At 44.5% G+C, this 13221-nt stretch overlaps 1 protein-coding gene across 1 annotated transcript; it reads left to right on the top strand.

Moving 5' to 3' along the window:
- The first annotated feature begins 416 nt into the window (after window positions 1-416).
- On the top strand, window positions 417-4618 carry CXCR1 (C-X-C motif chemokine receptor 1). Its single transcript, XM_052635702.1, has 2 exons — window positions 417-435; window positions 3476-4618. The coding sequence occupies exons 1-2, from the start codon at window positions 420-422 to the stop codon at window positions 4564-4566; spliced, it is 1107 nt and encodes a 368-aa protein (XP_052491662.1). The 5' UTR covers window positions 417-419; the 3' UTR covers window positions 4567-4618.
- The last annotated feature ends 8603 nt before the right edge of the window (window positions 4619-13221 follow it).

Genomic DNA, 13221 nt, shown 5'->3' with positions numbered 1-13221 from the left:
ACCCCACCCCGCCAGTGGAGGGCTCCTACAAGGCCCCCCCATATGGACTGCTAGAATCTGTACTACATAAAGTCAAGTTCTTTCCCTTTATTCAGGTCAGACAATTTGGAAGCTTTCAAATGGAAATAAAAGCAAGAAAAGGAAGAGAATGACAATAGCCATCCACAGAGTGGAGAATTCAGATAATGGATCCTTAACTCCATCTTCACCCCGGGTTCCCCTGCTTGGACACAGGGACCCTGGGAGTCTCTGATACTCTGTGACCCCCTGATTTAACCTGTTCTCCAAATATAGACATGGGCAGGGCCCAGGGAGGAGCTGTGCTGTTAAGAGGCTTCCCTATTCTTTATTCATCAAGTTTCCTCTCAGTGTTAAGGCACTCTGGTCTCTGAGTTCCAGGCTCTTACGGTTGGACATACATGGTTGGTGACTCAGGTAGGAAGCAATCTCTGATTGCCAGGACTTTTTCTGGGGCAGGGTGACTTAGTCTGACTATATTTTGGAAAATGCATCTGCTTGTCTGGGACCTGTGATTTGTACTCCATTGACTCCCTGCCTCCTTTCTCATGACCATGTATTCAGTTCTGTTTTTATACATGGCTACAGATGGTGCCCTTTCCCAATAAAATCTCTTGCTTTGTCAGCACATATATCTCTTCGGACAATTCATTTCTGAGTGTTAGACAAGAGCCCAGTTTCGGGACCTGGAGGGGGTCCACCTTCCTGCAACAAATGGCGACTCTGGCGGGGACTCTTCTTCGCTGAGACTGATATCCTGACCACTCGGGGTACTCAGGGGCCAGCTTGCCTGCCAGTGGACCAGACCCAGTGGCCACAACTGGGACTCTTTTGTCCCTGGTCTCCTCCTGATGCAGACAACTGGCCAGAACGCCCCGACCAGTAAGAAACAAGAGACTTTATTGACCTCTCTCCCCTTCCCTCTCTCTTTCCTCTCCTTAACCTTTCCTATCCTTCCCTGTTTTTCTAGTCCCCCGGTCCTAGACGCAGGAATCTGGTTGAAGGGCCCTCAGCCTGAGCTGAGGATTGGAGACTGATCATCTCCTCTTGGCAGAAAACTCGAATTCTGGTTCTGGTCTGGTCTGATTTCTGGTAGGGCCGAGTTCCAGTCCTCCCTTCTCTGGAGGCCCAGGGAAAAGTCCCATAACACCTGGGTATCTGCAGGTGGCAGGAGATGTCTGTAAGGCCACCCCTTTCGCCCCTCCTCTCCCGCCTCCTCCCCCTTCTTTCAACCTGGCTTCCTTTCCTCCGTTGAAATCTTTGATGTTAGTACTTGGATCTGAAGTTCTGTGTCTCTATAAGAGGTTTTCTGAGAGACTGTATTCTTGTATTTAAGGGCATCCCTGGTGGTGCAGAGGTTAAAGCGTTTGCCTGCCATGTGGGAGACCCGGGTTTGATCCCTGGGTTGGGAAGATCCCCTGGAGAAGGAAATGGCAACCCACTCCAGTATTCTTGCCGGGAGAATCCCATGGACAGAGGAGCTTGGTGGGCTACAGTCCACGGGTCGCAAAGAGTCGGACACGACTGAGCGACTTCACTTTCACAGATGGTGACCAGGGGGCCACAGTCTTCTCACCTTCACCTTTCATACCTCTTCTCTCCTTTTAAAAATATTTATTTATTAAAAAAATTTTTTTTGGCTGCGCTGGTTTTTGTTGCTGCACGGGGGCTTTCTCTGGTTGCAGGGAGTGGGGGCTACTCTCTAGTTGAGGTGCACGGGATCTAGGCACACAGGCTTCAGTAGCTGTGGAACAGGGGCTTAGTAGCTGCAGCTTGCAGGCCCGAGCATGGGCTCAGTGGTAGTTGTGGCTCATGGGCTTAATTGCTCCGTGGTATGTGGTATCTTCCTGGAGCAGGGATCAAGCCTGTATCTCCTACATTGGCAGACAGATTCTTGACCACTGTGCCACCTGGGAAATTCCACGTCTCCCCTTTTTTAGGGAAGAGGATGACCCTGAGGCTTAGTCTTTTGTGAAAATGCAGTCCTGGCAGAGATATTAAAAGGTGTGGGTTTGAATGAATTCATAGAACCTCAGGTTTGGAAGCCTCTCAGGGGTTATGTACTCTGCCTCCCTCAGTTTGGATGAGGAAATGGAAACCTAGAGAGGTAAAAGGACCCGCTCAAGGTCACATAGCTTATTAATGACAGAATCAGGATAGAATGAGCTCTGGTTGCCAGATATCCTTATTTCCAGTCTTGGTAACCGTTTGTAGGTTTTCAGATTGTCCTCTGAAGAACCCTGTAGGTTTTGTGGGAACCTCCTCTGTAGTGACTACTTAGATGGAGAGAGGGGCACACCCACCCTCCTCAGCAGAAGAGCTTTTGTCTGTTTCACGTCTGTTTCTTCTGGTAAGATTTTGCTTCACTAAATGTTTAACAACCTTAAAAGTTATTTGAAAAGTGCTGAACGATTCTGTGGATATTTAAGGGGTGACCATGATGGGGATTTCTCTTAAATGCCTACAATTTCTTTAGACAGAGGACCCAAACATTTATTGCTCCTTTAGAGAAAAGGCTTAAAATACACTTTTTTTTTTTTTTGGCCGTGCTGCACGGCATGTGGTATCTCAGTTCCCCAACCAGGGACTGAACCTGTGCCCTCTGCAGTGGAAGAGGGAGTCTTAACCACTGGACCATCAGGGAAGTCCCTTGAAATACACTTTAATGCAGTTTATTACTATTATTTTCTTCCCTCAGTGGATTTTAAGAAGGTTAAATAAGAATCGGCAAGGGAATTCCCTAGTAGTCCAGTGGTTAGGATTCAGCACTTTTACCGCTGGGCCCTTGCAGGCTGCATAACACAGCAACAAACAAACAAAGCACCAGGAAGACCATGGAGGGGAAATAGCATAGAAAGGGGCATCTGAGAGCAGGTTTTGTTTTTGCCACCCCAGGGACAGTAGCCCACCAGGCTCCATGGAATTCTCCAGGCAAGAATACTGGAGGGGGTTGTCATTTCCTTCTCCAGGGGAGTCTTCCCTGTCCAGGGATCAAACCCACATGTGCTGCATCAGTAGGCAGTTTCTCTACCACTGAGCCACCTAGGAAGCCCTTGAGCAGGTTTGCCTCCTTGCATTTTGCCTGATGCTGGCCCTTCCCGAATGTGTCGAAAAACTTAGTCCTCCCATCTGAAAGCCCAGACATGGCTGAGGATGGAGAAAGTCAAAGAGAGCACAGAGGCAGTATTATAGGTAGAGCTGATGCCACTATGGGGCCAACCAACAGCGGATGTTTTTCCCTGTGTGTATGTCCATCTTATCCCACGTTTAGGCCTCGGGGTTCTGGAAAGCTGACAACACGATGAAGCTGATCCTTAAAGCAGCCTGTGACAGAGGTGAAGGAAGGGATCTTCCGTTACCAAGCTAGCAGATAAGCAGAAGATAACCTAGTAACAGTTATCACATCCTTGAGAGTGACTTGGATCTGAGTTACTAAATCACCTTTCTTTCCTTCTAGTCTTTCAACCAGATCACACCATGACAATCATCCTGAAAGATTTATCTAATAGCAGTTATTTGTGGGAGGGGTTTGAGGATTACAGCGGCACGCCACCCACAGAAGAATTTGATTATAGTCCCTGTGAGATAAGCACTGAGACACTCAACAAGTATGCTGTGGTCGTCATCTATGCCCTGGTCTTCTTGCTAAGCCTCCTGGGAAACTCCCTGGTGATGCTGGTCATCTTGTACAGCCGGGTCGGTCGCTCTGTCACTGATGTCTACCTGCTGAACCTGGCCATGGCTGACCTGCTCTTCGCCATGACCTTGCCTATCTGGGCCGCCTCCAAGGCAAAGGGCTGGATCTTCGGCACACCCCTGTGCAAGGTGGTCTCACTCCTGAAGGAAGTCAACTTCTACAGCGGTATTCTACTGCTGGCCTGCATCAGCATGGACCGCTACCTGGCCATTGTCCATGCCACACGCACGCTGACCCAGAAGCGGCACTGGGTCAAGTTCATATGTTTAGGCATCTGGGCCCTGTCCGTGATCCTGGCCCTGCCCATCTTCATCTTCCGTGAGGCCTATCAACCACCCTCCTCCAACCTAGTTTGCTACGAGCACCTGGGTGCCAATACAACGAAATGGCGGATGATAATGCGTGTCCTGCCCCAGACCTTTGGCTTCCTCCTGCCCCTGCTGGTCATGCTTTTCTGCTACGGACTCACCCTGCGCACACTGTTTTCAGCCCAAATGGGACAGAAGCACCGGGCCATGCGGGTCATCTTTGCTGTCGTGCTCGTCTTCCTGCTCTGCTGGCTGCCCTACAACCTGGTCCTAATCGCAGACACCCTCATGAGGGCCCAGGTGATCACCGAGACCTGTCAGCGTCGCAACGACATTGGCCGGGCCCTGGACGCCACGGAGATCCTGGGCTTCCTGCACAGCTGCCTCAACCCTCTCATCTACGTCTTCATTGGCCAGAAGTTTCGCCACGGACTCCTCAAGATCATGGCCATCCATGGCCTGATCAGCAAGGAGTTCTTGGCCAAGGATGGCAGGCCTTCCTTTGTTGGCTCTTCTTCAGGGAACACGTCTACTACCCTCTGAGACCCCACATGGGGCTCCTCGCTTCCCCTCAGCATCATCCCAAGCCCCATGTCTTCTGGCCATTCACAGTCCCATGTCAAGGCAGCTCCCCATTGTGGTTACAGGAAGTTGCTGAGGCCATGTCCCTAATGGGCCCCCATCACATGGATTAGACAGCCTGTCCTGGGCCCCACCTCTTGCTGTAATTACCATGTCAACTGATAGAGCTTGGTGCATCCTACCACTGAGCCCACAGTGCTCTATCTTCTGGCAGACATCCTTTGAAGATATTCTTTTCAGTGATTACAAAAAGTTCCCACTATTGGGAACCATTAATGTAAAACACCATTTGTTACTTCCCTAGCTCTCCCTCTCCTTGTCTGCCGGCAAAGTCCCCTTCCCTTGAGAGAGGCTGAAAATGACAGAAACTCATTTTCCAAGATTCCCTTAAGATAGGATTGGCCATATCATCTTGATCTGATTTATAAAACTTAAAAACAATGATGTGCTGGTAAATCACTCTCCTGGTTGAGGGGAAGTTCTGATTTGTAGCATTTGCTATGTTCTGTGGTATAAATAAATGCTACCACCATGGCTGATTTCAAGGTGTTTAACAACAAGGTCACAAAATCTAAAAAAGGTGATGATGTGCTTTCACAAGCTTGTGCAAACTGGCTTCAGCACACTGTTGCTTAAGAGGAAGTCTAATGGGGCCAGGGGACTCCTGGGAAATATTCTTAATTTAAAACACACACACACACACACATCCTTGGTTCTTGACTTTGACTATGGTTATAGGATATGATGTGTGGAGCTGAAGCAGCCACTTTGTGACAAGGAGGGAAAAGGCCTTGGGCTGATGGAGCCAAAGGATAACAAGGACCTGAGAGTAAAAAATCCAGAATAAACGTAAGCCTAAATGGTCAAATGAGTTTCAACAAGGGTGCCAAGACTATTTAAGGGGGAAAGGATAGTCTTTCAACAAATTGTGCTGGGAAAATTAGATATCCACATACATAAGAATGAATCTGGGCCCCTAACTTACATCATATACAAAAATTAATTTAGAATGGATCACAGACCTACAATTAGAGCTAAAACTATAAAACTCGTAGGAAAAAAAACTTAAGGAAAAAGCATAGTTTGGTCTGAGGTTGGGAATGGAATGAGGCTCAGAGATGGGATTTAGATCAAGGTTGAGACTGGGATCAGGGGTTGAGATTGGAGTCAGAGATTAAGTGTAGGGGAACCAGGGATGGGATGATAGTTTGTGATATGATCAGAGAAGAATGAGTGTCAGAAATAAGGAGAGATCCACAAATAGACTGAGGCTGGGGATGGGGTGAGGTTCAGGGAGGTTGGAGATGGGGTTGGGACCAGGTGTGGAGTAAGTCTTGGGAATGGGATGAATGTGGGAGTGTGGGAGGGGTGTTAAAAATACTGTGAATGTCAAGGATGAGTTAGTGGCTACAATACTGGCCACGATGATTTAACCTAGTTAGTGACTGCTGCAAGAGACATCACCAGTAAGGTCACCATCCTGTCTGGAGTATTGCCTATGATGCTGTCTCAGGGGCCAAGATGGAGACAGCTTGGCCTGTTCAGCTTGAGACTGTAAAAGTAGGTTGGTGAGGAAGGATTTAGGGGCTCAGGCTCTAAGAAACACCTCTGATTCAGGGGAGAAGATAGAAGAATGTAGAAAAAGCCCAGGGAGGAAAGCAGGAACTGGGCCTGGAAACCTCCCTTTCCTCTCCCTCCCTCCCCTAGTTCCCTCTCCATCTCACCTGCTGTGTAACTCAGTGTTCACCTTCCTTCATCCTCTGCTGCCCTAAAGACAACTCCATCAGGGGTTTCAGTAAGTAAACAAGGATCCATATTGGGTCTGGGGAAATATACAGATGACTAATACACATTTGAAAAAATGCTTGCCCTCACTAGTAACCTGTGAAGTGGAAATCAAAGAGCAAAAAATAATTTGGAAGTGTTTTCAGAACAAAGATTCAGTCTGAACTCTCTTCAAAGAAGTGCAACTTTGTTCAGTTAGACTTTTTTTTTTAAATACAGTGTGTAATTCTCTGGGTATAGCTCAATGATTTGAATTTCAGATCTGTAAGAATGCCAAGATGTTGGTACTTAAGTAACACAATGAATGAAAATATCAGAAACTGGTGTTCTAATCATTGGATAGTGTAAGGATTAGCTATCTGGTCAAGATTAGGGAAATGCAGAAGGAAATGGCAACGCACTCCAGTATTCTTACCTGGAAAATCCCATGGATGGAGGAGCCTGGTAGGCTACAATCCGTGGGGTTGCAAAGAGTCAGACACGACTGAGCGATTTCACTTTCACTTTCAAGGTTAGGGAGACTTTTACCTCGGGGAGGAGCTCAGCATCCAGGATGGAGCTGGCATCCAGGATAGGGTGCATCTTAAGACCAAGGGGAGCAGGAAGTGGTCAGGGATAGGAGAGAGTCAGGGATGGAATTGGCATTAGTGATGGGGTAAATACCAAGGATTAGACTGGGGATAGAGATTGGGATGTGAATGTATATTTTGCACAGTGCTTGCTGATGTTTAAAACTTTAAAATTATTTTTTAATTTTTTTGGCTGCACTCTGTGACATGCAGGACCTTAGTTCCCTGACCAGGAATAGAACCCACTCTTCCTGTAGTAGTGGAAGCACGAAGTCTTACTCACTTCCAGGGAAGTCCCAGTGCTTGCTGATTTTAAATTTTGAAAATTTGTTCTGTGGGTTTAGTTAAACGTTTTCAGCGTTCAAGTTACAATGTTGAATGATACTATTTCCCCCTCACTGTTCCCCTTCTGACCAACCACAGCCTCCTCACCAGCTCGTTTCCCTATCTAGTAGCCCATTCTTAGTGGTTCTAGCAAAAACATTAATTGATAATCTGTATTTTGTTCCATAGGGGTTTAGGATTTCTTCTTTTCCAGCAATTTGTGTTTCATAGGATCTTTCAGAGGCTGAGAAGTCTTATAGATGAAGATGAAATTAAATGACCAAATCCTCTTTGGTCTAAGGGTCTTCCCAGACATGACCACTAATCAAGAAGTCATGAAGAGTACTGGTGTAATTTGGAGATATTGAAAGTTTGTTTCCAGACCACCACAATAAAGCAAATACGGAAATAAAGTGGGTGATCTGCTTTTTTGTTTTGTTTTGTTTTCCGTGCATATAAAAGTTGTTTACACTGTAGTCTATCAGGTGTGCAATAGCATTATGTCTAAAAAATGTACATACCTTAGTTAAAAATACTTTATTGCAAAACAATGCTAACCATCATCTGAGCCTTCAGTGAGTCATAATCTCTTTGCAACAATAACATTGAAGATCATTACTGAGCAAATAATGTTGGAAAAATGGCACCAATAGACTTGCTTCAGGTAAGTGTTGCCACCAACCTTCAATTTGTAAAAAAAAAAACCCACAATATCTGCAAAGGACAACAAAGTGAAGGGCAATGAAGTGAGGAGGTATGCCTTTACAGCTGTTGCTGTTTCCATGAAGAGATTGGAGAGGCCAAAGATCTCTGGGTTTGACCCAGAAGCCTGCAAGTGGCTAATATCTGGGCTTTCCCCACAGCTGGCTTTTCCATCCTGGTATTTTATTTATTTGTTTTTGGCTGCATTGGGTCTTCATTGCTTTGCACAAGTTTTCCCTGCAGCGAGTGGGGGCTACTCTCTGTTGTGGTGCGTGGGCTTCTCATTGTGGTGGCTTCTCTTGCAGAGCTCAGGCTCGAGGGCACGCAGGCTTCAGTACCTGTGGTACATGGGCTTCGTAGTTGTTGCTCTGAGGCATGTGGAATCTTCCTGGACCAGGATTCGAACCTGTGTCCCCTGCATTGGCAGCCTGATTCTTATCCACTGCTGCTGCTGCTATGTCACTTCAGTCGTGTCCGACTCTGTGCGACCCCATAGACGGCAGCCCACCAGGCTCCCCCATTCCTGGGATTCTTCAGGCAAGAACACTGGAGTGGGTTGCCATTTCCTTCTCCAATGCATGAAAGTGAAATGTGAAAGTGAAGTCGCTCAGTCGTGTCCAACTCCTAGCGACCCCGTGGACTGCAGCCTACCAGGCTCCTCTGTCCATGGGATTTTCCAGGCAAGAGTACTGGAGTGGGGTGCCACTGCCTTCTCCCTTATCCACTGCATCACCAGGGAAATTCTGGTTTTTGTTTTTAAACTCAAGATTCTTCTTCCAACCTTGAGAGTAGAAATGAATTGAAAAATTAAAAAAAAAGCAGAATATGTTAATGCATACTTTCTAAAATTAGTTTTTCTTTTTTTTTAACAAAAATATTTCACTGACATTGTTTGTAAAAGTGAAATAGCTTTACAAAGTTTGTAATGAAAACCAGCAGCAGCCCTCCTGTCCCACGTCCCCACGTCAAAGTCTGGCTTTCAACTCACATAGCTGTTTCATTCGGTAGTGGTCTCTTGTTGTTTAGTCACTAAGTCGTGTCTGACTGTTTTGTGACCCCATGGACTGTAGCCTGCCAGGCTTCTCTGTCCATGGGATTTCCCAGGCAGGAATACTGGAGTGGGTTGTCATTTTCTTCTCCAGGAGATCTTCCTGACCCAGGAATCAAACCCATGTCTCCTGCACTCCAGGCATATTCTTTACCACTCAGCCACCAGGGAAGCCTCAACAGTGCTCTACATATTTCTAAATATTATGCTTATTTTGCTAGCTCTTGAGAGTTTTTTCTGAGTTTTGGATATCATCTATTGACTTTCTATCTTGGCTGCTGAAGATTTAACACTTTTTCACATTTTCTCTTGCTTTTATTCCTGTCCCAGAAAATACAATATTGCCTCTTCTGTTCTTCCAGGACATAGATCTATACTTTTTGGTTAAATCAGCATTCAATGTTCCAGTTAAAATGACTAAAAAATAATTCACAGTTGGGTACAATGTTTGCACTTCTTTTTCTGGTACAAGTTTCCTTTTTCTTTAGAATTAATGATAGAATTTTCCCATGTACTTTTCATTACATCACTCTCAAATGTCTCCCACTTGAGATATCTCCAACTCTCAAATGTCTCAATACATTCACATTAATCACATAATAAAGGTAATAAATTTGAGATAATCCATAATTATTTTTTCTCTTTTGGAGACCTCTTCTCTGGAGCCCTTTATACCCCTGGGACCCCACTCCAGTACTCTTGCCTGGAAAATCCCATGGACAGAGGAGCCTGGTAGGGTGCGGTCCACGGGGTCGCAAAGAGTTGGACACAACTGAGCGACTTCCCTTTCGTCCAATCTGGATAGGTTATTCTCCATGCCTGGTTCTTTTTCTAAATAGCTTTAATTACATTTCCAGATCAATTTTAGAATCTGATTGCTAATTTCAATAAAATGTCCTGCTGGGATTTTTATCTGAATTACATTGAATTTATAGATCAATTTGGAAAAAGTTGACATCTTAATAACACTGAGTCTTTCAATCCATGACCATGGCATCTTTTCCCAGCTACTAGATCTTTTCTAATTTGTCTTGGCAATGTGTCATGGTTTTTAGTACATAGATCTTTTGCGTATTTTATCCCTAAAGTTAAATTTATCCCTAAGTATTTTATGGTTATTTGAATGCTTTAGAAGTGGTATTGGGCTTCCCTGGTGGTTCAGACGGTAAAGAATCCACTTGCAATGCGAGAGACCTGGGTTTGATCCCTGGGTCAGGAAGATTTCCTGGAGAAGGGCATGACAACCCACTCCAGTATTCTTACCTGGAAAATCCTCATGGACAGAGGAAACTGGTGGGCTGCTGTCCATGGGGTCGCAAGGAGTCAGACTCGACTAACTAAGTACAACACAGCACATAAGTGGTATCTAGTTTTTAAAAAATTTCCAGGTTTTTCTTACTATAGAGAAATATAATTGAGTTATCTATATTGGCCTTGTATTCTGGGACCTTGGTAAATTCACTTATTAGTTCTAGTAGTTTTATTTGTAAAGATTCTTTTGGACTTTGTATATATACAATCATGTCACCTGAGAATAAAGACAATCTTATTTCTTCCTTTTATTTATTTTTCTTGCCTTATTTCACGGACTACAACCTCCAGTACAATGATGAGTAGAAGTTGTAAGAGTTTGCTCAATTCCTAGTCTTAGGGGTAAAGCATTCAGTCTTTCTCTATTAAATATGGTGTTAGCTAAAGATTTTTCATGGAGGACCTTTTCAGGTTGAGGAAGTTCCTTTTGTGAATGGTATTGAATCTTCCTTTCTGCTGAAGCCAGACTACTGCTGCTTACTGCCTTCATGACTCGTGGCAGATCATTTGCACTCCCTCTAGCACTTTGTAAAATGTGAATAACGATGATGTTCAACTATTTCCCATGAGGGTTAAATTAAATGACTACACATACACCATACACACTCCACTTAGGAGAATGCCTACCATACCATGCTGCTGCTGCTGCTAAGTCGCTTCAGTCGTGTCTGACTCTGTGCGACACCACAGACAGCAGCCCACCAGGCTCCCCCGCCCTGGGATTCTCCAGGCAAGAACACTGGAGTGGGTTGCCATTTCCTTCTCCAATGCATGAAAGTGAAAAGTGAAAGTGAAGTGGCTCAGTCGTGTCTGACTCTTAGCGACCCCATGGACTGCAGCCTACCAGGCTCCTCTGTCCATGGGATTTTCCAGGCAAGAGTGCTGGAGTGGGGTGCCACATATAAATGTGAGACATTATAATTTTGGTTTACTCTCTTATTTCATTTTACTACTGGATTTTGCTGAGAAAATACATATAGTAGATAACTTTTAGAGATCCTGAGTTTTCAAAAAAGTATTCTATTCTCCCATGTGATTAGTATTTTGACAGAGTATTGAATTCTAGATGAGCCTTTATTTTCCTTTAGAGTTTTGCAGGCTTTTCTTGATTTTTTTCTAGCTTGTAGGGTTATAGTCAATACTTCTGATGTTATTCTATTCTTGACCTATTGTATGTGACCAAATTTTCTCTTAGAAACATTTAGGATATTCTCTTCATCTTTTCAGTTTTAGAATGCATGATGATGTGCCTTGTTGGGGGTTCTTTTCTCAGTCATTTTGCTGGGAACCAGGTGGCTGTCCTTGCTGGGGCCCTACTGTGTCTTATGGTTCATAACATTTTTGGTAACTTTTGCTGTTATTGCTTGATCCCTTGTTTCCACATCATTCCAAACGGCACATTTGGATCCTCATCATTTTTTACTCAAGACTTGTAAATCTGAATTGTCCCTCAGGTGGCCCTCTTTACCCATAGCTAGGGCGGCCGCTCACTTTGGGGTCATGTCTCAGAGCTGGCAAACGTTTTTCTGTCTCCAGGAAAGCCTGGGCCAGCTCTTCTGTGGTTCCTGTTTTTTTGCAGGGAATCCATACACAGGGTCTGTAGACCCACTGATGTTATCATTGTCATCTTGAAGATGTATGACCAGTTCTAGTATCCTTCTGGATTCCCTAGGCTTCAACTCCTGCTTCTTGATAAACCTGTACATCTCTGAGTTTCCTTTTCATGTCTGACCTTCAGAGACCCCCTTTCCTTTTGCTTTTGATCTCAGATATCTATTTAAAATTTTAAAAATATATGTTATCTAACATTTCGATGTGTGTGTTTGTGTGTGTGTATTGTTCCCATACATCTTCCCACGCATCCTCAGAGCACTATCATAACAGGATATCAGTAGAAATTCAAATAGATCATAAAATAAATCAGTCTCTTTTCATTATTTCTTTCCTTTCCTTAAAGACAACTATTGTTGAAACTTTCTCCCAGTGAATTTTAAAGCCAGTCTGGAGGACGCACTGGCCAAATGTCTAGTTAACTCACAGCACGGATGCGTATGCTGCACACGTGTGTGTGCCTGTGTACACATGTACTGGAGGTAAATGAGCAGCAGTCTCTCAGGATTATCACCCCTTCTTTTAGCCAGGTTCAAGTCAGCAGGGTGAAAGGACTGAGATACAGAAGGTAAGTGGGGAGGTGCTTCTGAAGAAATCTAGTCACTTCCGACGTGGGAAGAAATTGTATTGCCCAACAGAAACATATGAAGACACACCCGTACTTCTCTTGGTTCCCATGTCGTAAACAACACTCTTATCCTGAAAGAGCTGGCTTTTCTCCAATTTTGAGAACCCTGAAGGTGGAGGAAGATTAAGCAAGTAAGGTCTAAGGGCCAGACAGTTCAGAGTTCCTCTTTTTACTAGCATCCTTGTACACTCTACACTCCTGTTAGCTGGGATCCTACTCTGTAGGTCCACGTGCCCATTCCCCAAGGTGATGTAGAGAATGTGTGTTAATAAGTAAGAATCAGATGACCAGTTAGCTGATTATGTATCAAATGCCTATTATGCACCCAACTTTGGGCTAGACCCTTAAAATAAGGGTAGGTACTATAGCAATGAAACTTAGGACACAAGGAAACTTGTGAATTGAGGCTATGTGAAGAGTTCATGAAATTTCCTGTAGTGTCAAGGTGATCAGAACAAAAAGAATTATCTGGAGGTTCTAGTGAACCACAAACTTAATCTGAAAATTTGGGAAAAAAACATTTCTAATTAAATAGAGAATGAAAAGAAAAACTTAGTAGGTATATGACTTTGAATATTAATTTAAGCTTCCTGCTGGCACATAGGAGCTCAATAAATGTTTGCTCTTTTAGGGGTAAA

This window comes from Budorcas taxicolor, chromosome 2 (genome assembly GCF_023091745.1).
Source record: "Budorcas taxicolor isolate Tak-1 chromosome 2, Takin1.1, whole genome shotgun sequence".
Classification (NCBI taxonomy): Eukaryota; Metazoa; Chordata; class Mammalia; order Artiodactyla; family Bovidae; genus Budorcas; species Budorcas taxicolor.
This window is presented reverse-complemented; position numbering and strand designations above follow the sequence as displayed.